The following is a 27,041-nucleotide window of genomic DNA, read 5'->3' as shown; positions in this document are numbered from 1 at the left end:
AAAAAGTGAATCCTTGTGATAGCCTGGAGATAACCACAACAGTAAAATAATAACAAAATGTCACAAAAAATTAAGTTGATTAAAAGAGAAATGTAACATAAACGGCTCATATTAATATGATACAATTTTGCTGAAAGCAAGGAATTTCAAGGTTAATTATTTGCTCATGAACTGGGCATTGTATTGCAATGACCTTCTTTCTTTCTTCATTCCTTTCTTTATTTTTTTCTTAAAGAAGGGGTAATGATTTCCTCATAGAACCTTAAGATAGTATTAATTTTTTATTATCTTTATTTATTTATTGGATACAGACAGTTATAAATAAAAGGGAAGCGGGAGATGGAAAGGAAGAGAGGAAGAGAGACACCTGCAGCCCTGCTTCACCACTTGCAAAGCTTTGCCCTTGCAGGTGGGGACCAGGGGCTCAAATCCAGGTCCTTGTGCACTGTAACATGTGTATTCAACCAGGTGAGTTATCACCAGCCAGCCCCAAAATGACTTTCTTATCTTCTCTTTAAGCAGGCATATACACAAATTCTAGTTACCCCAAAAGTTCTGCCGGGCTAGTGTGGAAGTGCCTCTTCCCGGGGTCGTACTCTCTGGGTTGGAGAGAATGCGACCAGAGCCAGCCTGGGCTGCTACTCATTCAGCGACATGAGGGAGATGACTCATGAACAGACCTTGTGGTGGCAAGACGATTCAATTCTTTATTGATCAGAGAGCCAAGGCTTTTAAGAGTCAGACCCAAAAATGGCAAGTCAGAAACAGAAATGGGTTGACATGGTTTGGAAAGGGGCAGAGAAAGGCAAAAGGAACTAGGAAAGGTGGGAACTTCCTTAGCAACTGTTGTGAGGGTTTAACTGGTAGGATTAATAATATCCTGCAGGCAGGAAGGGTCTTGAGGGTAGAAAGAAGATAGATCAAAGGAATGGAATGGGTGGGGATCTTTTAGGCAAAACAGTGATTATGCAGATAATAAGGGAGCAGGCCATAGTATCAGGAATGCAGGATGCTTTGTGAGACAGGGAGTCTGATAAGATGAGGCAAACCTTGGGGGTTTTATCTCTTCTTGCTCAACCTCTTAGTAGAGAGAGAGAGAGAGAGAGAGAGAGAGACTGACAGGATGGATGTCCCCTCAAGTCAAGCCCTGCCAAGCTCAACCACATCCTCACAATTTCTGACAAGTTCTATTCGGAATTCTCCTTACAATTGAATAAAATGAAAATTGGAAGGAATTCCTAAGGTTTAAATAATATATTTTTGCTTTACATTTTGAGCTTATTATCTTCCTGTGAACTTGCATTCATTAATTTATTATTTATTTATTAGATATTCCTTGAGAACCAGACATGGTGCTACTCTGTAGAAAATATTGTTATAATGGCAGGCAAGTACTTTATGGAGTATGGCTGTATAGTTAATAAATAACAAAATAACAAATTAGCAACAAATTCTTTTCAGGCATAGAAGGTCTTTTATATGCATCATTATATTTTCTGAGGGTTTTCAGCATACAGTCAGTGATATGTGCAACACAGGTTGGTCTGAAACTCACAAGTAAACTGGAAAACATAGTGAATTTACATTACCAGATCCTATGAGGTTAAATTAGCAATGCTTTTATAGTCCTACAGTAGGTATTTACCATAGTGTTATAGGCAACATATAACAACCAACTATAATACTGAAAACCAAGCACAAATATTATTGAAAAGCATTCAATTTCTAGCTATAGATGAATATATATATATATATATATGCAATATATATATATATATGTTTAGTGCAATAAATAAATAGACATTGACTAAGTAATGTTAGGCAGTATAATCTGATCTTTCTTTTAAAAATTTTTATTTGGGAGTCGGCCAGTAGCACAGCAGATTAAATGCAGGTGGTGCAAAGCTCAAGGACCAGAGTAAGGATCCCAGTTCGAGCCCCTGGCTTCCCACCTGCAGGAGGGTCCATATTCACATGTCTGGAATTTTCAGAAAATTGACTGATGACCTCAAAGCATAATAAATAATTTATATGAAATGATTCTCCATGTTTCAGGTAAGGCAAAATTCAATTATGCCTTATAAAAAGAGGTTGTTAAGGGGCCATGTGGTACACCTGGTTAAGAGCACACATTACGGGGGCTGGGCAGTAGCACAGCAGGTTAAGCGCAAGTGGCACAAAGCACAAAGACCCGTGAAAGGATCCCGGTTCAAGCCCTTGGCTCCCTACCTGCAGGGGAGTCGCTTCACAGGGGGTGAAGCATGTCTGCAGGTGTCTAGCTTTCTCTCCCCCTGTCTGTCTTCCCCTCCTCTCTCCATTTCTCTCTGTCCTATCCAACAATGACATCAATAACAACAATAAAACAAGGGCAACAAAAGGGAATACATTTAAAAGATTTATTTATTCATTATTAGATAGAGACAGAGAGATATTGAGAGGGGAGGGAGATAGAGAGAGGGAAACCTGTAGACCTGCTTCACCACTCATGAAGCTTCCCCCCTACAAGTTGGGTCCTTGTGCACTATAATGTTTGCACTTAACCAGCTATGCCACTACCTGGCCCCTGATCTTCCTATCACAAATGAGTGGTAGTTAACAGCAGTTAAGAGCATGATCCAGGAAATCAATCAGTCAAGTACTGTCACCCCAAAGCATTGCTTTGATACCTTCTCCTTTGTGTCAGTTTCCTCATATATAAAAGCAGGATACTGGCAGTGTCTACCTCTCCAGATTAATGAGATTACTGCTTAATCTGTAAAACTGTATAAAACTGTCTTTCCTTCAATTTGCTAGTATAAAGCAAACCTATGAATCCACATATGTGGTTGAAACAAATTAAATTAAAATTTAAAAATTTTTTATCATCTTTAATTATTGGATAGAGACAACCAGAAATTGAGAGGGTAGGGGAGCTGGAGAGGGAGAGAGAGAAAGAGAGACACCTGCAGCCCTGCTTCACCACTTGCAAAGCTTTCCCTCTGCAGGTGGGCACTGGGGGCTTAAACCTGGTACCCTGACCACTGTAACTAGGTGTGCCACCACCCAGTCCTGTAAATTAAATTTAATATGGTAGAATTTACAAAATATGGAAAGAATGTAGAGTTTTCAAAACATGAAAGAGTGGATGCTAGGTTTTGTGTTTATATATTTGAGGGCACCTGTTTCTGCATTCACCCTTGCAGAGTCTGTGATTTGTAGTATTTTTTCTTCATTCCTTAGTGAAATTGTCCAAAATGTCTTTTTCAGCATTGCTTTAGTTGAATCAGTGCTGGGTGAAAGTACTTTTAATTTTCACCAGAAATAGACGTGCTACTGCACAATTTCCTAATTGCATCTTTCATCTGAGCATTTCTTAAGGTATAGATTAAAGGATTTAATGTGGGAGTTATAATGGTATAGAACACAGCAACTGCTTTATCTATGGGCAGAGTAACTGCAGGTCTCATGTACACAAATATGCATGGAACAAAGAATAAGACCACCACGGTGATGTGGGAGACACAGGTGGAGAGGGCTTTGCGCCTGGCCTCCAAGCTGTGGTTTCTTAGGGAACGGAGAATAACTACATAGGAGACCATCAACAAGAAGAAGTTTAAAAAACAGATGAATCCACTGTTGGCAGCAACAAGGAGCCCTAGGGTATGGGTATCAGTGCAGGCAAGATTGAGCAAAGGGTCAAGATCACACATAAAGTGATCTATGATATTTGGACCACAGAAGGGTAATCTGAAGATGAAGAGGATCTGTATGGTTGCATGAAGAAAGCCTCCGGCCCAAACCACTCCCACTAGCAAACCACATACCCGCCTGTTCATGATGGTTGTGTAGTGCAAGGGCTTGCAGATGGCCACATAGCGGTCATAGGCCATCACAGTGAGCAGGATGCCTTCAACTCCTCCAAAAAAATGTTCCCCAAATATTTGGGTCATGCATTCATTGAATAGGATTGTCTTCTTTTCATGGAGTGAATCTATGACCAGTCTGGGTGTATTGACAGAAGAATAGCAGGTATCAACAAATGATAAATAGGACAGAAAGAAGTACATGGGGGTTCCCAGTGAGGGAGTGACGTTGATGGTGACCACGATAAGCACATTCCCTACCACGGTGATGATGTAGATGATAAGAAATGCCACAAATATGATTATCTGCATCTTTGGATTCTCTGTTAGTCCCAGTAGAATAAACTCTGTCACATTGTTCCCCTTCTCCATGTGTTTCATATGACAGTTAATCACATTTTCTGTGAAGAAATCATTTTTATTAGTGCAATCTTGACTCTATTACATCTCCATTCATATCTAGTAAACGTTTGAAATGTATTGTTTTAAATTATGTTTTGAAGCTGTGTGTGTGTGTGTGTGTGTGTGTGTGTGTGTGTGTGTGTGTGTGGCTTTCAAATGAAGATTCTGAATTCTTGAAGGCTACCCCAAGTTGTCTCCAAGGTGCAGTGCTTCGAGAAACTTTTGTAAATACACTTAATCATCCAGATGAGATGACTAGCACTCCAACTTGAAGAATCATAATAGATTGCACATATACAATAGCCAAGTCTGAATTTACATATGACTATAAATAAAAACAAATAATTCTTTTCCTTTTTTGAATTGGAGAACCGTGGATAGTCACAGATAAAATGAATGTAAAAGGAAGAGTAACTTGAGCAAGAGGAGACTTAGAGAACTAACATGAAGTCAAGGCTGTAAATTATGATTAGAATCAGTATTTGTAAGCCCCCTCAATTCTTAACTCTTGTCCTACTAATATAATTTTGTAAACAATTTTGAAAGAGTAATCTATTTCTAATATTACCATAATAATACTACTTCAGAGGCAACTTTATATTGAGCAATTACTATAAAATATATATAAACACTAGACATATAATCATATACTGAGGGAGTCTGGTGGTAGCACAGTGGGGAGTCACTTCATAGGCAGTGAAGCAGGTCTGTAGGTGTCTTTCTTTCTCTCCCCCTCTCTGCCTTCCCCTCCTCTCTCCATTTCTCTCTGTCTTATATAACAACAAAACAATAACTACAACAACAATAAAAAACAAGGGAAACAAAAGGGAAAATAAATAAAAAATCATATGTTTAAAAAATGTTTAAAAAATCATGTTTAAAAAATCATATACTGAAGTTCCCAAATGTTAAAAATATTTTAATTAAATGATATTTTTCTTGTTTTTTTCCCACATATTCATCTCCCTCTCTCTCTCTCTCTCTCTCTCTCTCTCTCTCTCTCTTTCCAAAGTATGGTCTCCAGACTGCTCTTCAGAATATGAAAATGATTATCCCAGAGGTTATGAGATTCATAATGACAAGGTTAGAATCCTTATTCTTACACTTAGCATTTCTTTTTGGGGCATTATATTTCTCTGATATCTTATACCCCTTTTTCCTAATCTATACAATAAAATAATAATATGCACCTCATAAAACCAATAATTATGAGAATCATATGGTGGTTATATATATTATTTCCATTATACTATTTGAGTCATATGGGCTTTTTCTTTATTTTTATGATTGTGCACTCCCCTTGGAGATAGGAAGGAAGGACTGATAACTCAATTAGGAATACAGAGAAACAACTATGCCATGAGCTCATCAAGGATCCAACTTTATTCTCAAGAAGCAACAGAGTCTCGTGATTTTTTTTCCTTATTTGAGCTTTGACTAAGGGAATGGTAATTCAGGGAATTTATTTATTTACTTATTTGTGTATGTGAAGTCCAGTTAAATTTTGTTTTTATTCTAATGAATATGGCTCTAGTTATTTGAAGGTATCTCATGACAGAAGCATGGTACCTGGTGACAGAGAGCTGTTTTTTTTTTTTTCTTTTTCTTCCAATTTTATAATTCTCTAGTAGCCTCAAAAATTTCAACTGTCAAATTTATTAGTTTAGTGAATATTTTTGAATATTTTAAAGAATGGGGTAGAAATAGAATCTGTGTTATTAAGTGTGAAAAACACTGAAAAGATTATGAGTGCTACACATGGAAATTTTAAAAATGTAAGGTTTTATCTCCATTTTTAAACAATTACCTAATATAATTTAGATGACCTTAATGATATTTGTGTATGTCCAGAAATAACCCCATCTTTAGTTGATTGGTTGGTTTTGGTAATAAGTAACTTTCTATGAGAATGATATACCACTCTTGAGAAGATCCTATTTAGATAATTGACAGTGGAAATAACATTTGTTAAGAAATTCCTTACTTTAAACACTTGTACTTTTTTAAGTTTACCATCTAGAAAATGTCTATTTTTAAAATGAAATCTATGCATCTCTTTACATTTAGCCTAAATCCTAAAGAAAAAAGTGTTTAATTGCAAACCTGTTTGGAATCTATCTTCTATATTTTTTAATTAAAAATGGAACCACTTGAAACACTCTGGAGAGATTATCTTCTGTGTATGGCCCTGGTTCCACAGAGCAGGAATTAGACTGCATGGAGGAAGATGATCCTTCTGCTCAGGAAAAGTCTTGCTCTGGAGAGGTGAACAACGACCAAGAATATTTTCACCTTGTCAAGCACAGATATTAAAGAGATTTCCACAAAGGTTCAGGGGCTTTGTATTATAGCTATTCCTTTCTCTCTCAGGAATTAATTATGTCTTTTGTTGGAAAGGCTTTGTCTTAGAAGCACGTATTCTGAAGAGACATGCTTAAGAAATACACATTCTTGAGTAGGGAATTATATTCCCTCCACTTTAAACATAGACATGGGAGAGTCCCCGTTGCTCAGTATGAACCTAGATTAAGAAAATGGAATGTTATCTGAAAACAAGACTTCCTAAATTTAGTGGCAGATGTATGATGTATCTTACTTACTGACTCATGCCATAGAAAGAGTTTCTATGTTTTCATTTCTATTAACCCCTCTTTGGAAAACTGCTATTGATTTTTTGAGAGTTAGGTCATGAAGACATAGCATTAATAGAGATCATTTTAAAATCTTTGACTTAAAAACTCTTTTCATATTTCTCAGGAAGTTAAGGGAGTATCCAGAAATCCAAATTTCAGTTGCTTCTAGAAGTCATGTGCTGGTCTGTATGGAATGCTAGGAAGCGTTAAAAATGTCTATCATAGGGAGATGAGAAGTTGTACCTGTGTGTCAACAACGGTATTATAAACCCCAATAAAGTGAAAAGAAATGGGAGGCATATCTGAAACTCAGGAAGAGATTATCAAGTATTTCACATTTTTTATTTGTTTATTAGGGGGATTAATGGTTTACAGTCAACAGTAAAATACAATAGTTTCTACAATAATATCCATATAACAATACAACCTCTACTAGGTCCTCCACTGCCATCATGTCCCAGGACCTGAACCCTCTCCCTCAGCCCCAGAGTCTTTTACTTTGGTGCAATACACCAAACCCAGTTCAAGTTCTGCTTAGTGTTTTTCCTTCTGATCTTGTTTTTCAGCTTCTGTCTATGAGTGAGATCATCCCATGTCCATCCTTCTGTTTCTGACTTATCTCAAGTAACATGATATCTTCAAGCTCCATCCAAGATGAGATGAAGAAGGTGACTTCACCATTTTTAATAGCTGAGTAGTATTCCATTGTGTAGATAGACCACAACTTGCTCAGCCACTCATCTGTTGTTGGACACCTGGGTTGCTTCCAGGTTTTGGCTATTACAAATTGTGCTGCTATGAACATAGGTATACACAAGTCTTTTTGTATGGTTTGGTTCCTTAGGCTATATCCCCAGGAGAGGAAGTGCAGGGTCATAGAGTAGGTCCACTTCTGCCTTCTGAGAGTTCTCCAGACTGCTTACCACAGGGATTGGACCAACTTACGTTCCCATGAGCAGTTCAGGAGAGTTTATTTATCTCCATAACCTCTACAGCATTTGTTTTTGCTAAATTGCTTCTTATTTTTATAACATAGTTTCTTTTTAAAATTAAACTTTTAGTTATTTTACATGATAAAACAGAAATTTAGAGGGGAGAGATAGGAAGAGATAGAGACAGAGAGCTACCTGTAGCACTGCCTTAAGGTTTGTGAACCTTTCTTCCTGCCAGTGGGGGATGGGGGCTTGAACCCATGTCCTTAAATGCATGTAACCAAGTGCACCACCACCCATCCCCTTGTTGTTTTTTTTCTATCATGTTTTATAGTAGTAATCATGACACTTTTTTTGCACTTTACCATCATACAGATGCTGAATTTATTTTCATGAGAAATTGACAGCCAGAAATTGAGACAGCCAGAAATTGAGCCAACTTTTGGCCCATGTTTTACTCAATCAAACAAAATGTTAGAATATGCCTCTTTCTGCTTTTTGAGCTAATAAATACAGCAATAATAAAAGCTGCTTTGAGATAGAAAGGGAGAGAGACAGAGACCTGCAGCCCTGCTTCACCATTAGTAAAGCTTTCTCCCTGCAGGTGGGGACCAAGAGCTCAAACCTGGGTCCTTGTGCATTGTAACATGTATGCTCATTCAGGAGCGCCACCATCTGGCCCCACCCATGTCATCGCTTTATGCAAGTAGGAAACTAGAAAAATCAAGAAGTCAAGTCCAGTCACAATAACATCAAAGTAGGGGAGTGTGGGTACTCACGTGGGGGGCCCTCACAGCAGAGGTAAGCTTTGTTACTGGCCCCTCGTGTTAACTCTAGTGGCTAACAGCAGAAAAGCACCAAGAGACCATCTCAATCACAAATGATCTGCTTTATTATACTAGAAATATAGGAATAGATGTATAAAGGAAGTGAAAAAAACTTATATTTAAAACTTAATCCTTCCTGAAAAAAAAGATACAATGAAATGGAAATATGTTTCTACTCGTGGACTGAAAGAATTAGCATAGATAAAATATCATCATACCCAGGACTGGGCAGTGATGCACCTGATTGAGTGTGCACATTACCATGCACAAGGACTCAGATTCAAGACTCCACTCTCCACCTGCAGAGGGGAAGCTTCCTAAGTGGTAAAGCAATACCGCAGGTGTCTCTTTTTCTTTCTCTCCTCTCCTTCCCCTCTCAAATTCTCTGTTATATTAAATAAATACATACATATCTAAATAATACCAGCCTACCCTACTGAATGCATCAGAAAATGTCAATGCAATCTAAGTCTGCCCAATTATACTGATTTGTTCCTGCTGTCCATTACAGTAAACGCACCCATGTTGTGTGCATGAGAGAGTCCCCTTTGTCCTTTGTAACCCCAGGAGCCAATTATGTCTTCTTTGCGTTAAAGTCTCCTCGTTCAGCGACTGCAGTTCCTTGGTAAGGTACAGTCTCTAGAGGAATGTGGCCACAGACATCTTCAGGATATTGGGCTCCTTCACACTTTTATTTTTCAGAGCTCTTCTGAACTCACTCAGGGTGGATGAATAGGTGTTAAATGGAAAATTCCACCAATCTAATCTCTGCAAGCCTGTGAATCACTTACTCTCCATTAAACCAAAGTAGGTTGGAAACCCCCACTCACTCACTGTAAGCTAACGTTTGGTCCATGTTTTAGTCAATCAAACAAAATGCTAGAATATGTTTCTTTCTGCTTTTTGAGCTGAACTAATAAATACAGCAATAATAAAATTTGCTTTGTGAGTATATTATCAAATTTAGTGTGGTTCAGCTTTATTACTTTTACTACTATTCTATATCCTTAAGATCCACTATCAAACATGTTCTCTGAATTTTGAAAACAAAATTGAGAAAGATGGAAGAGATAAATGGAGGGAGAGAGAGGTAGAGAGAGAGGTGGTAGAGATGCAGAAAGAGAGAGAGCCAACCAGAACAGAGCACCAGACCAGAGCACTTTTCAGCTCTGGCTTAAATGGTACTGGGGATTAAACCTGGGACCTCAGAGCCTTTAGGCATGATAGTCTTTTGCAGAACTATTATGTTGTCTCCCCAGCTCTCCAATATCAATTTCATATCAGGTTCTTTAGCTTTTAAATGATGAATATTTCTTTTCACTCTTTTTCCTTTCCTTTTCCTTCTTTCCTTGTCTTTTCTTTTTTTTTTTTTTTTTGTCCATCACTGGAGTTTAGTGCCAGAACTATGAATCCACCACTCCCAGAAGCATTTTTCTTTCTATTTTTATTTGACAGGACAGAGAGAAATTGAGAGGGGGAGAGGAGATAGAGAAGAAGGGAGAAAAATAGATACCTGTGACCTGCTTCACTGCTTGTGAAACCTCCCCTCTGCAGGTAAGGAACAGGGGCTGGAACCAGTTCCGTGTGCATGGTAATGTGTGCACTCAACCAGGTGTACCACTCTAAACTTTCTTTTTCTTTAGAACCACTGTCTAGACAAGAGGTTTAAGGTCCTTAGCTGTTAATGGTCAGGACACAAAGCAAATGGTGCATAAGTACATGGATCCATGAATGGGGAACAGGACCTAAGCTCATCAACAGTATCAACTCTGTTATCACTGCCAAACCCAAAGTTCAGTCACAGGTCCCTTAAACCCTAAAATATTGTGGTAACTTCCTAACTGTGTTCCTTCTGCCAATCCTAGCCTCTTCAATTCTTCCCATACACTGTAGCTATATTTGTAAGCCCAACAGCCATGTCAAAACGCATTACTCAGTAGCTTAAGGGACTCAATGGTATTTAGCATACATGGTTAGAAGATGTGTCTTTAATAAGTATTAACATCTATGCGCCCAATGAGGAACCATCTAAATACATCAAACACCTACTGAAAGAAGACGTGTCTTAATCTTAGCAGTTTCTGTCTCTCCAGTTTTGTGTCTTGTTATTTACCAGATCAGTGTCTAGCATGAAACCTACCTTGTGGGTAGGGGGGGGTCCTCAATAAACAATTGCCTTGTCAATATATAAATAATAACCACAGGGATACTGTGTTGATTAGGTTTCCTGCATATACAATTTTACAAAAGGAATTGACTATGAATTCCCACTTCTAGGATATGGTCCTTTCAGTCTCATGCCTAGTCAGACTCCTTGAATTCTCTGAGTTCCTTTTTCATAAGTTTCCATCTATGAAGACTAGCAACCATCAATGTGCTGAGTATTTTTCTTACTTTCAAATGTACTTACTGAGTACTGAGTGGATGAGAGATTGGAATGTAATTATCCTAAAATTGCTTGGTGTAAAGATATAACACCATATTTAAAAAAATAAATAATTGTTGTCAAAAATAAACTGATTTTATTTCTTTTACCCCACTGAGAAATACAATATAAATAATTTATATTATTATTATAAAGTTGAAATGATATTAACAATAAGTTCTCATAACTATAATGGATAAAAATGAGCAGAGTTTGTAATGAAAAACTCTAGGCTTTTTTTTAAAAGATTTATTTATTTATTTATTTATGAGAATGATAGGAGGAGAGAGAGAAAGAGCCAGACATCACTCTGGTACATGTGCTGCCGGGAATTGAACTCAGGACTTCATGCTTGAGAGTCTAGTTCTTTTAGCCACTGCTCCACCTCCCGGACCACAAACTCTAGGCTTTTAGTTATAGGTAATGAGATAACATATACAAGAATTCTGGAACAATTTCTTACTTAATATATGTTTCCTAGTACAGCTTATTACAATTTGATAATAATAATATGACAATATGCCATAGCATTTAAGATTATGACTCGGGAAATTAGATTCTGATGACTAGTCATTTGCTAGATGTAGTTTGATAAAGTTCTACTTTCTGTCAATTTCTTTACTTGTGAATGAGCATAATATTAATTCCTATTGCACTGAAGTAATGCAGTGACTGCTTCTCAATGGCAATACATACTTTAAATTTTACTCGAGGGAAAGCCTGTACATTTATGAATGAGTTATTAAAAACTAAATCCCACTTGATAAGATATTCTATATAAACCAAGTGAGTCAGTGTGTTTTTCTTATTTCTTGTACTCATTTCTGCTCTCCTCAATTCAGAATCTATTAGTGATATCATGTGCAATGTCTTAGGAACATGCTTATATCATGTGCAATGTCTTAGGAACGTTGTCTCAGTTGAGTCAATATTGGGACCCAAGGACATTTATTTCTCATCTGCAGTAACTTTCATACTGCAAAATTTCCTAATGGCATTTTTCATCTGAGCATTTCTCAAGGTATAGATTAAAGGATTTAGCATGGGAGTTACCATAGTGTAGAACACAGCGACTGCTTTATCAATGGATAAGGTGGCTGCAGGTCTCATGTACACAAATGTGCAGGGTACGAAGAATAAGACCACCACGGTGATGTGAGAGACACAGGTGGAGAGGGCTTTGCATCTTGCCTCCAAGTTGTGATTCCTCAGGGAACGCAGAATGGCCACATAGGAGACCATCAAGAGGAGGAAATTTAGTAGACAAATGAACCCACTGTTGGCAGCAACAAAAAGCCCTAGGGTGTGGGTGTCAGTGCAGGCAAGATTGAGCAAAGGAATCAGGTCACACATGAAGTGATCTATGACATTAGGACCACAGAAGGGTAATCGGAAGATGAAGAGGATCTGGATGATTCCATGGAGAAAGCCTCCCATCCAAGCCACTCCCACTAGCAGGCCACATACCTGCTTGTTTATGATGGTTGTGTAGTGCAAAGGCTTGCAGATGGCCACATAGCGGTCATACGCCATCACAGTGAGCAAGATAATCTCAGCACCTCCAAAGAAATGTTCCCAGAATATTTGGGTCAAGCATCCATTGAACGGAATGGTCTTCTTTTCATAGAGTGAGTTTGTGAACAGTTTGGGGGTGCTGACTGAGGAATAGCAGGTATCAATAAAAGACAAATAGGCCAGGAAGTAGTACATGGGGGACCCTAGTGAGGGGGTGACATTGATGGTAACCACGATGAGCACATTTCCTACCACAGTGATGATGTAGATGGCAAAAAACACCACAAAGATGATTTTCTGCATCTTTGGATTCTCTGTAAGTCCCAACAGAACAAACTCTGTCACATTGTTCCTCTTCTCCATGTGTTTTATGTGATGGTTAGTTGTCTCACATGAAAAGATGATAGCTTTTAATAATAAACCATGGTCTTATTAAACTTTTATTATGCTAGTAAGTCACAAATGCCGACTTCTATTTGATTTTCCAATTATTTTGATGTCTCTATGTTTATCTATATGGAAAAAATTTTTGAGTTGTTGAAGATCACTAAAATTGATTTCTGTATGAAGATTCTAAGGAACTTTGTAAACACACAGGCGGGAAACTTTAAGCTGCTGAGATGACTCAGTTCCTAACTCAGTTATACAGATAGTGGGCACAGAGAAACGCAATAGAGATAGATGTAAAGCCCATATATGTGAACCTAAGTGGTTTCCCTTGTAACTTTTATAAAATAGCTAGTCTTAGAATATTGTGAAGAGTGTTGATGGGAGGATGAACAGACACTTGAAGAAAATAATATTGGCTGCTACTGTAGTAAAAAGGTTTGCATATCTTAGGTGGACGGATTGAGGATTGATTCAGGAAGGGTGTAGGAGGAGACATAGGAACCTCTGTAATTACTAATAGTAGCAGAGTAAAGAGTAAAAGGGCATTGATATAAGGAATATAATAAGTAATGAAAACTGCTTAAAATAGTCATAAAGCATGCTTTCCAAATTTAATAACTTAATGATATTGAACAATATATTCTTTTTAAAATTTCTATTTATTTATCGATGAGAGAGAACTAGAGGAGAGACAGAGAGGAGAGAGAGAGAGAAAGAGAGAGAGAGAGAGCTGCAGAGAAAAAGAACAGCAGCACACCTCTGGTATATGCAATGCTGGAGAATAAACTCAGGATTCAGTGCTCTCAAACCTGTGTTCTAGCCATCTGAATCCCCTGTGCGTTGCTGGCAAGAAGAAAGACAAATGTGCCTTCAGTACCTAGCAGTGAGTTCAAGAACAATCATCTCAAATGTACTATCAGATAGGCAGCTGAGACTCATATTGCTCATGGTAGTTAATCTCAGAAAGGTCTCTTTGTGTCTATGCTTGGATGGAATATCTGATGATTTATGGCACTTAATGATTATTTTTAGTGTTTGTGGAATGTATTGAAAAATATCTTCATTATGATTATTGTTCTTAGTCACTGAATAAGGTGTCTCATAGAAGCATGATACCTGGTGTCAGAGAGCTGGATCCTTGCAATTTGCTTGGTCTCTATGAGTCTTCTATCAAATTAGGTTAATGACATTCACAAATTGTCTTCCCAAGAATTACACTGAGGATGAAATACTCCTTAAGTACATATGTGGAAAGTAAGAATCTTTAATGTAGTCAGTACTATTGCAAAACTTACCTTACCTAAGTGAATTGAAGGGCATTTATCCTGAAATAGTCCCACCTTCAAGCAGATATCCTTTGGGAATAAATCACTGTCAGTTTGAATAATATGCCCTACCTGGGAAGAGCCTATTAAGACAATCCACCATCAAATGGATATTTATTAATGATTTGTATATATTTACCATGTGTGATTCTTTATATTCTAATTATACCATAGTAAATTGACCTAAAAAGTTTGAGGAAGTGTTAGTGGTCCAAATCTATTCATCTAGACTAAAGCCTCACAATTTTTTTTTTAAAACAGTAAAAATCTCGTGACATGGAACTATATCCACTGTAATCTTAAAATCTTATAGGCCACTATTAATCACAAATAGAAAGTGGAAAAAAAAAAGAGGAATGAAAGAAAACAAACCTGCTTGAAACCTGTTACCAGGTGTTGGAGGTATCTGCAAGACTCTGGCCCCTCAGAGCAAAAAGCAGACAGTGTAGAGGAGTCACATTCATCTGCCCATAAGGAGTTTTGGTCTAAAGAGTTGAATGACAACCCTAAACATTTTCACCTTGTCCAGCACAGCTGTTTAAGAGGTTTCTGTAACAGTTTGGGTTTTGGTGCCTTATCTTATACTTGCTGCCTTCTCTCTAAGGAATTAATTATGTCCTTTGATGGGAAGACTGTGTCTGAGAAGTGAATTCTGCTGAGGGGGATCTAAGAAGTAGCCACCTTTAAGTGGGGAGTTGTATTTCCTGGCCTTAGATCCTAAATATGGGAGAGTCCTCTTAACTTTTCTACATCTAGGCTGTTAAGAAAGTTCAATGTCACATGATTAGTAAGGTGGAGGAAGAATTTCATGATCTCAAAATTAAAAAAAAAAAAACTAGAAATGATTCAGGTAGAAAAAAACTGCAGAACTGTAGGGCAAGGGGATATAGCATAATGGTTATGCAAAGGTTATGCAAAGGAGAGTTCATGCCTGAGGCTCTGAAGTCCTGGGTTCAGACCTCTGCAGCATCATATGCCAAAGCTGATCAGTGTTTTGGTATAAAATAATAATAAAAATTTAAAAAATAAGATGCAAAATTATTAAGAGAGCTACTTGACTCCATTGTGAAAGGCAACATAAAGATAATGTATATTTAAAAAAATATGGAGAGAGAAAAAAGGGAAGAGACTTAATAGCTTTCAACTTCCCCAAAGTGAGGACCTAAATATAGTCATTGAGGAAGCTACAAAGTAACCTGGTCATTTAAATACAAAAAGCCCTACACTAAAAACACATTAACCCAAGGCAAAGAAGTACTGTTAAAGGAGGCAGGAGAAGGGTGGGGAGGCAGATTAGACACAAATGTACTTCAAACCGGCTTTCAAAAAATGTTAGTAAACTCTTAGATTGAGATGTGTGGCATTACTTGCCAACTCTGTGTCATTGCTACTATGTTGGAATTTTAAAATCAGATTTTCTTGATAGTGATTGCTTTGAATCCTAGAACACTTTGGACAATAGTTTTAATTATACATTTTATAAGCCATGAACACAAGATGCATTTATATTTAGTTGTTTTTAAGTTTTTTTTGAAGACTTTTTTAAGTTATAAAATTCTTTTACCATCTTTATTAAATGCATTCTTAAGTATTTTATCATTACTGATGTTCTTGTAAATGGAATTATTTTCTTAATTTCCATATTGTTCATTCATAGCACCTACAAATACAATTGTCTTTCTTTAATCTTGAAATATTGCTGAACTTGGTTATTTGCTAATAGCTATTTTTGTTGTTGATTATATATACTCAGTTATTTTCAAATGAGGATAGTTTTAATATTCATGCTTTACATGGATGCCTTTCATATCTTTTATACCTAATTTCCACCACAAGAACCTATAGAAAAATGTTAAATAGAAGTGTTTTTAATTAATACTTCTGTATTCTTTGTACTCTGATGGAAAATATTTCATGATGAATGTTTGAGAAAGGTTTTTTTTTTTAGTGGCTTGAAAACAGATTTTCAATGTGTTAGTGTAAGCTTCATATCAAATCTAAGATTAACTTTTTATTAAAGCAAAAAAAAAAAAAGCAGCTCAACAGTGTAAATGAAATACATTGCATAGGAGTTGGAGTGTGGTGTCCCAAGATGAGAAGCAGACAAAATGCATTTTATTTTATTTATTTATTTACTTACCTCCAAGGTTGTCACTGGGGCTTGGTTCCTGCACTAGGAATCCACTAAGGTCATTTTTTGCCCATTGTTGTTGTTGTTACTGTTATTATTGCCACTGTTGGTGTTGGATAGGACAGAGAGAAATTTAGAGAGAGAGGGAAGGCACAGAGGGAGAGAGAAAGATAGTCACCTGCACACCTGCTTCATCTGTTGCAAAGTGACTCCCCTGCAGATGGGGAGCCAGTGGCTAGAACCCAGATCCTTATGTCTGCCCTTGAGCTTCGCACCATGTGTGCTTAACCCTGTGTGCTGCCACCTGGTCCCCAAAATGCATTTTTAAAGTTAGTTATTTATTAAAAACAACAACGAAAAAGCTCAGGTCCATAGGCATTTGGATAAGATTTCTCTAGATGTATGGTTTTGTAGTTTCAACTTTTTAACATGTGACTGTATTACTTATTAAATGCTCTGGTTAAAAATGTCTTATTTTTTTTTAAAGAAACAAACTCAGGTCCTTATAATCCTCAAAAAAATTGCATGAATTAGCAGTACCATTTCAAAGATGTGAAAATAGGATGAAAAAGTTTGAGATTTATTTCAAGATAAATTTCCAGTACAATTTCGGTTAGTGAACCTGTGTATATGCAAGTTTAGTTTACTCTCTTTACTCAGGCACATAATTTTAAAAAATATTTTATTTTATTTATTTATTCCCTTTTGTTGCCCTTGTTGTTTTATTGTTGTAGTTATTATGGTCGTCGTTGTTGGATAGGACAGAGAGAAATGGAGAGAGGAGGGGAAGACAGAGAGGAGGAGAGAAAGATAGACACCTTTAAAAAATTTTTTTTATGGATTTTTTTTCTTAGTTCATTTGCTTTTTGTGTTTTTTTTTTTTTTTTGCTTGTTTGTTTGCCTCCAGGGTTATTGCTGGGGCTCAGTGCCTGCATTACGAGTCCACTGCTCCTGGAGGCTATTTTTCCCATTGTATTGCCCTTGTTGTTACCCTTGTTATTGTTATTATTATTATCATTATCATTATCATTGCTGCTGCTGTTGTTGGATAGGACAAAGAGAAATGGAGAAAGGAGGGGAGACAAGAGTGGGGGAGAGAAAGACAGACACCTGTAGACCTGCTTCACCACCTGTGAAGCGACCCCCCTGTAGGTGGGGAGCAGGGTGCTGGAACCCGGATCTTTACATCAGTCCTTGTGCTTTGCGCCATGTGCACTTAACCCGCTAAGCTACTGCCTGACTCCTTCGCATAACTTGTAACTTCTATCTGCTTGATGATTAAACTGACTAGTGTACATAAAGAATTGTCAAAAAGTAGAATTGATTGTATTTAGTTCATAAGAATTGGGGAGCATAATTGTACTCAGTAGTTCACATTGGTAACATGTTACTGTTTTATCACGTTATAGTCTAGATCAAATATTAAAGTGATTTACCTTCCCAGACCTTCACGTTCTTATCTAACCCAGGTCTCATATGGTATCGGTAGTTTTTATTTTAGCTTTATTATTTCCTTAAGAATATCTCACTTGAATATTCCATTTCTTTCTTTCTCTTTTCTTTTGCCTCCAGGATTATTGCTGGGGCTCAGTGCTTGCACTATGAATCCACTACTCCTGGAGGCATTTTTTCCCCCTTTTGTTGCCCTTGTATTTATCATTGTTATTGTTGTTATTGTTGTCGTTGTTGTTGGCTAGAACAGAGAGAAATTGAGAGAGGACGGAAAGACAGAAATGGGGAGAGAAAGACACTTGCAGAACTGCTTCATGGCTTGTGAAGTGACACCCCCCCCTCCGCCTGCAGGTTGGGAGCCCGGGGCTCAAACCATGATCTCTATGCAGGTCCTTGTGCTTTTGTGCCATATGCATTTAACCTGCTGCACTACCCCCCCACCTGCTCCTGGACTGTTCCATTTCTGTCCTAGTTTCATTCATGTTCCCATAACCTGGATATTACTGTATCATTCTCTTTAATATGTGTCTCAGAGAAAGATAGAGACAGAGAGATAAAGACAAGCTAGAGAACCAGTTCCCCCCGTATCATTTTATATAGTGCTCATGATTAAACCTAGCTCATCATACCTGTACTGCTTACACTCCACCACTGAGTCATCTCTGTGACTCTGTATTCTCTTTAATAGTGCCCCCTGTTGCATCATAAGGTCAGCAATTTTATCTGGCCTCTGGAGGCAGCTTTGTATTCATATCTCAGTTCTGTCCCTACTCACTATTAATTTTGGATCAATTACCAAGCCCAAGCTTATTAGTTTCCTTGTCTTTTGTAAATGTAAATAATAATAGTATTCACCACAAAAGTTATGTCACATGATGTGGTTAATATAGATCCTGGAGGGGCTGGGCAGTGCTGTACCTGGTTGAGGACACATTATTGTACACAAAAAGACCTGTGTTCAAGCCCTAGATCCCCACCTTCAGGGGGGAAGCTTTACAAATGATGCATCAGGGCTGCAGGTGTCTTTCTTTCTCCCTTCTTACTTTCAACTTCTTTCTTCCCTATCAAAATAAAAGGTATAAAGAAAAAAAAAAAAGAAATGGAGGAAACATGGCTACCAAGAGGGGTGTATTTAGTGTGCAGGCACGGAGCCCCAGTGATCAACCTGGTGGCAATTAAAATAAAAGATCCTGGCCTATAGCAGTAGTTCCCGTCATTGCACAAGACAATGACAGATCAATTTGAGATGTTTAGCAAATTTTGATTATATTAGAAAGAAGAATGGAGACTCCCAAGTTCTGACTTCAGCCTAGTGATTATCCAAGACTCCTAGATTCATTCCAATTCATGTGAGATATATCTTTCTCTGATGAGAAAGTCCATATGAGAAAGGGAAAAAAACATTTGATTACCATTTTGGCAAAGATTCCCACAGTTAATTATTCTTCCCTTGAGCAAAAAGTTGCAGAAGTATGGTGCCCACAAGAATAAAACTCCTGCCTGTATGTTGTGAGAACTGAAAGAGTCTGGGTTGAAGTGAGTCAGGTTTTGTTGGCAGACAGAGCATGTCATACTCTGAGTCCCCTCTATGACTACATGGAGTGCTAATAAAAATCATGGGAGCAAATGTATGTCTTGGCACTGAGCACAGATACTCTGGAAAAAAAAAAAAGAAAACCCCAAAACTTGGAACCTTTGATTTCAAGAGAGTCTTTATTCAGATCTTCAATCAACTGGTGATATCTTGGTAACTGAATTTGTTTTCCTAGCTTTAAAATTGACCACCATGTTCTCAGGCTTTATATCAAGACTACCTGACCAAGTTTTATATAAAAAATTAAAAGCCTCCAAATTTTTGTGAGTCCCATTAAAGTGGAAATGTGCTAATGTGGCTGATTTCTTTCCTGCTCTCAAAAACTCAAATTTTTTTTAAGCAAAAATGAAGGTGCTTACTATGTGGGGTTTATTATTTGAAGATGTCAAACCAGACTGAGTAGTCTTAGATTGTGTGTGTACATGTATGTATATATGTGCATATATATAACTTTTAAACATAATATATGTGTAATGTGCATTTATATGTCAAAGATGCACAGTCATCTTTTGGATCTGACATTAGGATTTACTTCCCTGTAAATATTTTTATTTTTTATTTGTTGCCTCCAGAGTTATCTCTGGGGCTTGGTGCCTGAATCCACTGCTCCTGGAGGCCATCTTTTTAATTATTATTATTGTTGTTGCTGTTACTGTTTTTGCTGATATTGTTGTTGTTGGATAGGACAGGGAGAAATGATAGAGAAGGGGAGAGAAAGACAGACACTTGCAGACCTGCTACACAGCTTGTGAAGTGACACCCCTGCAGCTGGGGAGCTGGGGGCTCAAACTGGGATCCTTGTGCCAGTCCTTGCACTTTGTACTATGTGTGCTTAACCTGGTGCACTACCATCTGGCCTTCAATATTTTTATTTTTTATAGGAAATTTACAGTAATTATAATCATGACTTTTGTTGCACTGTGTGGCTTGTGAGCCTGCAAAGAAGAAACTTGTCAGTGATTTATAAGCCTTAGTACAGATTTGGAAAAAATAATCTTTTTAATCCAGACTAGTTTTATGTAAATACAACATAGGATTTAGTGTCAGAATTGTTCTCTGATGGCAAGCTTCAAGGGAAAATTAACAGTCAAATTTAAGGGCAGGGGAAATAGCATCATGGTTATGCAAAATGACCATATGCCTGAGGCTTCAAGGTGCCCTAAGAGCCACACTACCCAAAGTCGGAACTAAATAGTACTCTGGTAAAAATAAGTGAGTAAATATATATAGTAATAGTAGTAGTAGTAGTAATAGTAAATTTCATTTTAATAAAATGTTTGCATTTCAACTACAGCTTTTGTTGTCAATATATGTATATTGAAGAGACATGTCTTTCTTGGATGACTCTATATGTCCACTCTTTTCTATTTTTTGCTTCATCTTTTCTCCTCCCCTTTCTTTTTGGGTTTCTTCTCTCTCCTCTTCTCTTGCCCTTCTTCTTTTATTCCCCATTATTTAATTTTTTTCCCCAAATGCTTTCTAATAGCTAATATTGGTTAACATTGGAGATACCAACATAAACTAGTAAGGCAATTTTACAAAACATTTATTTGAGTAGTGAATGGAGTTCAAAGTTTCCTCTAAAATTCCACACTCAAGTCATCAGAGTCAAATGTAGTAGAATTTTTTAATGGAATGGAATATGACTTTATCAAATAATTAATAAAAAATAAATGGACGGTAAATATCACAAAACAGTCAGTCCTATTAGATAATTGTGGAAAACGATACTTTTGTGGAGGGAGAGTATGCTGGCCCATACTTTGGAGACATAAGAAACTATACCATTAAAATATAATAGTCTTGCATAGCATTTCTTAGTAAAAATATTAGGAACTTAGAAGATAGCATAACGGTTATGCAAAGATGCCCATTCTTAAGCCTCTGCTCTGAGATCCTGGTTCAGTCCCTAACACTGTCATGTCAAAACTAAGTAGTGCTCTGGTAAAAATAAATGAATGAATGATTTAATTAGTATTTATTATGCCTTACTTGGTTAGCTTACTTTTTCAGAATCTCTTCTTCTTGGAGATATTCAGACACAATTTTGGAAATATGTTTTAATGATATTCCCAAGGAAACATTGGATTTATGTAACAACAGTATAGTAAAGTGAAAATTATTTTCTCTTCAATGTGACCCTAAATGCAGCCATATTTATCAGGCTTCACAAAGACTACCAACAATGCAGCACAGAGATAAAACAGTGGTATGTAGTGTATTCATTTTTTTAAAATTTCTATTTAATTATTATTGAATAGAGAATGAAAGAAATTGAGAATGAGTGAGAGACAGAGAGAGACACAGAGAGACAGAGAGAGAGAGACCTATAGCCCTACTTCACTCCTGAAGCTCCCCTGCAGGGGGATCAGAGATTTGAACCTGGATTCTTGGACTTCATAATGTGTGTCTGGTCCCTAAGGTATGCAGTTCATACGGAATAGATCTTAACAGCACACTAAATCTTTGGATTTTTAAGCTCACTTACCCCTTTGTATTTAATACATTTATATGTTCCTCATTCTGTCCCCCCTACTTTATTTCTATTTAGCCTTATTTTTTCTTCTTCCCCTCATTCAGAAAACATTTCAGAAAAATGTTTTATGAATGTTTAGTTTCTACAGAATGAATATCATTATGACTCTAGTAAAGCGAAAATGTACCTTCAGAGACTAAAGAGAGAAAAGTAAAGCAATATGGGAGTGCTCTAGCCAACACTGATCAAAATCTTTGAGATGGGGGTGAGGTAGAAACTATTTTTCAGTCTTTTTTTAATGTCTTCATAGACCTTTAATGCTCTTTCTTTTTTAAATTTTTTATTATTTATTTTTCCTTTCTGTTGCCCTTGTTGTTTTATTGTTGTTGTTGTTGATGTTGTTGTTGTTGGATAGGACAGAGAGAAATGGAGAGAGGAGGGGGAGGGAAAGATAGACATCTGAAGGCCTGCTTCACCACTTGTGAAGCAACTCCCCTGCAGGTGGGGAGCCAGGGCTTAAGCCAGGATCCTTATGCCGGTCCTTGTGCTTCATGCCACATGCGCTTAACCCGCTGTGTTATTGCCCAACCCCCTATTTTTCTGTCTTAAGGTATTGCAGAAGCTTCTAGACAAATAAAATAGAAAAAAAAACAGGAAAAATATATGGCTCATGAAAGAATCTGTCAATGTCTTTGAGTGTTTTATTCTATTTTATTGGGGGAGGTCTAATGGTTGATAGTATAGTCTTTTTAATTTTTTAAAAATATTTATTTCCTTTTTGTTGTCCTTGTTGTTTTATTGTTGTAGTTATTATTGTTGTTGTTATTGAAATCGTTGGCAAACGCTAGAAGAAGAATTGAAATCGTTGTTGTTGGATAGGACAGAGAAATGGAGAGATGAGGGGAAGACAGAGAGGGAGAGAAAGATAGACACCTGCAGACCTGCTTCACCGCCTGTGAAGCAACCCCCCTGCAGGTGGGGAGCCGGGGGCTCAAACCAGGATCCTTACACCAGTCCTTGCACTTTGCACCATGTGCGTTTGACCCGCTGGCTACCGCCTGACTCCTGATAGTATAGTCTTTAACTCATCATGTATGCTATATGTAACTTTCAAGTGTATAAGTTGAATATGCTTTCCACGGGGTATATGCAAGGACTAAGACTGTTGTTCAGATATTATCTCATCAGTCTTACATATTTATACCCACCAAAGTATCATGCCCCTTTGCTTGGCGAGACATGATTATCATCTGAAGGCAGAGGTCAGGCTTTTGCCTTTGGTGACTTATGGCCCTGGCCTTCCTTTCTGTGATAGACAATATGCACTACCGTCACCCCTAAGACTCGGGCAGAGTCTACGTTCCATACCCACAATGCTTCAGCATGCTGTATGCCATTCTTTGTGTATTATGGTTTCTAGGATTCTTTCATTACTTGTTGCCACCAGGAAATGATAAAGGACAAAACAAACATCACCTATGCTATCACTATAAAATAGAAAATGGAAAAAAGTCGATGATACCCGTGTGCTTGTTTTTTGCCTCCTGCAAAGGAGGAAAATTAAGAACCTCCATAGATACATGTATCTGTCAGGGAAAGGTGTCAGTACTGAGGATACATCTGATTTTCTTTTCAGGGCAGTTACTTGTCCCAGGATCTGGATGAGTGGCAGCAATGAATAATGTGACAGAATTTATCCTCTTGGGCCTGACTGAAAACCTGGAACTTCAGAAAGTTTCCTTTGTGGTGTTCTTAATGGTCTATCTGGTCACGTTGGCAGGAAACCTGCTCATCATGGTCACCATCAGCACCAGTAGGACCCTGGGGTCCCCCATGTATTTCTTCTTGTCTTACTTATCTCTCATAGATGGCTGCTGCTCTTCCTCCATGACCCCCAAAATGCTAGCTGACACACTCAGTGAGAAAAAAGTCATCTCTTTCAGTGGGTGTATGACTCAAGTCTTTGCTGAGCATCTCTTTGGTGCTGCTGAGATCATCCTGCTCACAGTCATGGCCTATGACCGTTATGTGGCCATTTGCAAACCCCTGCACTACTCCACCATCATGAGTCAAAGGGTGTGCAACCTTCTTGTGGGAGTGGCCTGGGCTGGAGCCTTTGTCCATGCCACCATTCAGATCCTCTTCACCATCTGGCTGCCCTTCTGTGGTCCCAATGTCATCGATCACTTCGTGTGTGATTTGAATCCCCTGTTGAAACTAGTCTGCATGGACACTCATACCCTCGGCCTCTTTGTGGCTGCCAACAGTGGGTTCATCTGTTTATTAAATTTCCTCCTTTTGATGGTCTCCTATGTGGTCATCTTGCATTCCCTAAGGAACTATAGCTTGGAGGGAAGGCACAAAGCTCTTTCCACCTGTGTCTCTCACATCACCGTGGTCGTTTTATTCTTTGTGCCATGCATATTCGTATACCTGCGCCCAGCAGTCACCTTCTCCATTGATAAAGCTGTGGCTGTGTTTTATACAATGATAACTCCCATGTTAAATCCTCTAATCTACACCCTCAGGAATTCAGAGGTGAAAAATGCTATGAAGATGTTCTGGGTCAAAAGGTGAATTTTCTAAGACATGACATAAAATTTTAACTTAAAAAAAAAAAACAATTAGGGGCCGGGCAGTAGTGCAGTGGGTTAAGCACACTAGGCTCGAAGCCCAAGGACCAGGGTAAGGATCCTGGTTCGAGCCGAGCCCGTCTCCCCACCTTCAGGGGTGTGTGTGTGTGTGTGTGTGTGTGTGTGTGGTCGATTCACAAATGGTGAAGCCAGTCTGCAGGTGTCTATCTTTCTCTCCTCCTCTCTGTCTTCCCCTCGATTTCTCTCTGCTCTCTCCAACAACAATAGTAATTCTTCTTCTTCTAACGTTTGCCCTTCTTCCATAGCCAGTCAACAGCATCAGGTTGAGCCTGATGTAAAGTTTCGAGACCTCCTTTGAATCTGGAGAGGTGGCAGTCATTGACTATGTGGGTCATAGTCTGTCTGGAGCCGCAGGGGCAGTTCGGGTCATCTCTGGCTCCCCAGCAATGGAACATAGCGGCGCACCGGCCATGGCCTGTTCGATAGCGATTGAGGAGGGCCCAATCATAACGTGCTAGGTCAAAGCCGGGTTGACGCTTGCAGGGGACTGTGATGAGGTGTTTGTTCTTTACCTCAGCTGACTGCCAACTCTGTTTCCAAGAGACTGGAACAGAGATAATAATTAACAACAACAACAAGGGCAACAAAAGGTAAAAGATAACTTCCTGGAGCAGTGGATACATAGTGCAGGTACTGAACCCCAGCAATAACCCTGGAGGCAAAGAAAAAACTATGAAAAATTATTCAGTTTAGTAAGAGAGCAAGAGAGAGGAAGAGCAGAGCACTGTTCTGCTCTGGCATATGTAGTGCTGGGGACTGAACCTTGAGAACTTGTTTGGAGGTTCTAGCAGGGGAGCACAGCTACTCATATACCCTTGACCGAAGACCAGTCCTCTCTATTTGGGGAAGGCCGCCCTCTTCTACCGAGCACGCAGCTTCCGGAGGGACGCACATGGAATGGTGAGGGAGGAAGAAGACACCCGCCTAGCCAGCCAGATCAACCAAATCAACCTGGCGATCTATGGGGTGACAGATGTCGCAACCAGATCGCCCTCACATCCGGGACTGAATCTTGAATCTCATGCATATGAGATCTGTAATCCATTGACTGCTGATATCTTCCCCCCTCCTTTCTTTTTTTGTCTCCAGGGTAATTGCTGGGGCTTGGCACTAGCACTACAAATCAACTGCTCCTAGTGGCCATTTTTTTTTTCTATTTTATTGGATAGGACAGAGAGAAATTGACAGGGGAGGAAGAGACAGAGAGGGGGAGAGAAAGACAGACAACTGCAGACCTGCTTCACTCCTCATAAAGCAGACCCCCTGCAGGTGGGGAACAGGGGCTTGAACCCAGATCCTTGGGTGAGTCCTTGTGCTTGATACTATGTGTGCTTAACAGGGTGGCCCACCGCTTGGCCCTGGCTGCCCAGCTATCTCCATCACTCCAAAATGTTATCTTTCAAAATAGTATACTTTAAAAGGTTCAGAGCCAAGTGAACATTATCAAAATATGTTGACTTTAGCATATCACTTACGTTGTATACCACATTTACATATTACAAGAGTTACATGTTGTATGCAATAAGGCCAACCCTGATCATTTTCCCACCGAGTCGTAGAATTCTGTGTAGGTTGCACAGTGGCCTGTGTTTAAGATGGTGAGGCTGTTCCATCTTGCCTCACGTTTCTGTCAGTCTGGACATCAGTTCACAATGCACGTTCCCACATCACCTAGCCTACTTACAGGCAGTTGTGTGCTGCTTTTCCCTGAACAAATATCATATTAAAAATAACAAACTTTACTCTTACAGAAGCTTTTAGGTTTGTAGCTGTTTAATCAATAAGGCAAGAGAGCTCTATACAATCCCTGACCACCCCCTACACCATCTCTGCCTATGTCCTCTGCTGTGGACACTTCCCCATCATACTGGTACATCTGGTATAACTACTGATGAACCTATATTGAAACACCATTAGCACTCAGAATTCTGGGTCACACTGCAGTTCACTTCTGGTGTATTCTGGATAAATATATAATGGCATGTACCTACCACTATATTGTCATATAGAATACTTTCAGTACCCCCAAAACATCTGTGGTATATCAGTTGATCCTTTGATCCTCTCCCCCTCTCAGTCTCTGGAGAACATTATTTTTACTATTTTCAACAGTTTCTCCAGGGCCCAGGTGGTGGTGCACCTGGTTGAGTGCACATGTTACAATGCACAGAGACCTGGGTTCAAGCCCCCTGGCCCCTACCTGCAGGGGGAAAGCTTCACAAGTGGTGAAGGAGGTGTCTCTCTGTCTCTTTCCTTCTCTCTCCCCCTTCCTCTCAATTGCTTTCTGTCTCTATCAAATAAATAAAGTATTTATAGAAATAGTTCTCCCTTGTCCAGACTGTCATGTCGTTGGAACAATGTAATATGTGTTTCCTAGATAAACTTTTTCCCTTTTTACTCAATAATATATATTTGAGTTTCCTTGATGTCTTTTCATGTCTTG

The 27,041-nt window shown here is 38.5% G+C and overlaps 3 protein-coding genes across 3 annotated transcripts; 1 reads left to right on the top strand and 2 right to left on the bottom strand.

Moving 5' to 3' along the window:
- Positions 1–2,740: 2,740 nt before the first annotated feature.
- Positions 2,741–4,226, bottom strand: LOC103109992 (olfactory receptor 4C46-like). Its single transcript, XM_007519132.3, has 2 exons — positions 3,316–4,226; positions 2,741–2,801 (listed from the first exon to the last, which is right to left on the bottom strand). Exons 1-2 carry the CDS (start codon positions 4,221–4,223, stop codon positions 2,741–2,743), a joined length of 969 nt encoding a protein of 322 aa, XP_007519194.3. The 5' UTR covers positions 4,224–4,226.
- Positions 4,227–12,009: 7,783 nt separating this feature from the next.
- On the bottom strand, positions 12,010–12,942 carry LOC103109902 (olfactory receptor 4C46-like). Its single transcript, XM_007519021.2, has one exon. The coding sequence runs from the start codon at positions 12,937–12,939 to the stop codon at positions 12,010–12,012; it is 930 nt and encodes a 309-aa protein (XP_007519083.2). The 5' UTR covers positions 12,940–12,942.
- A 10,673-nt stretch (positions 12,943–23,615) lies between these two features.
- LOC103109991 (olfactory receptor 4C12-like) lies at positions 23,616–24,521 on the top strand. The gene has a single exon (XM_016186387.2). It carries the CDS (start codon positions 23,619–23,621, stop codon positions 24,519–24,521), a length of 903 nt encoding a protein of 300 aa, XP_016041873.2. The 5' UTR covers positions 23,616–23,618.
- Positions 24,522–27,041: the final 2,520 nt, after the last annotated feature.

The sequence above is a fragment of the Erinaceus europaeus genome, chromosome 17 (assembly GCF_950295315.1).
Source record: "Erinaceus europaeus chromosome 17, mEriEur2.1, whole genome shotgun sequence".
Classification (NCBI taxonomy): Eukaryota; Metazoa; Chordata; class Mammalia; order Eulipotyphla; family Erinaceidae; genus Erinaceus; species Erinaceus europaeus.
This window is presented reverse-complemented; position numbering and strand designations above follow the sequence as displayed.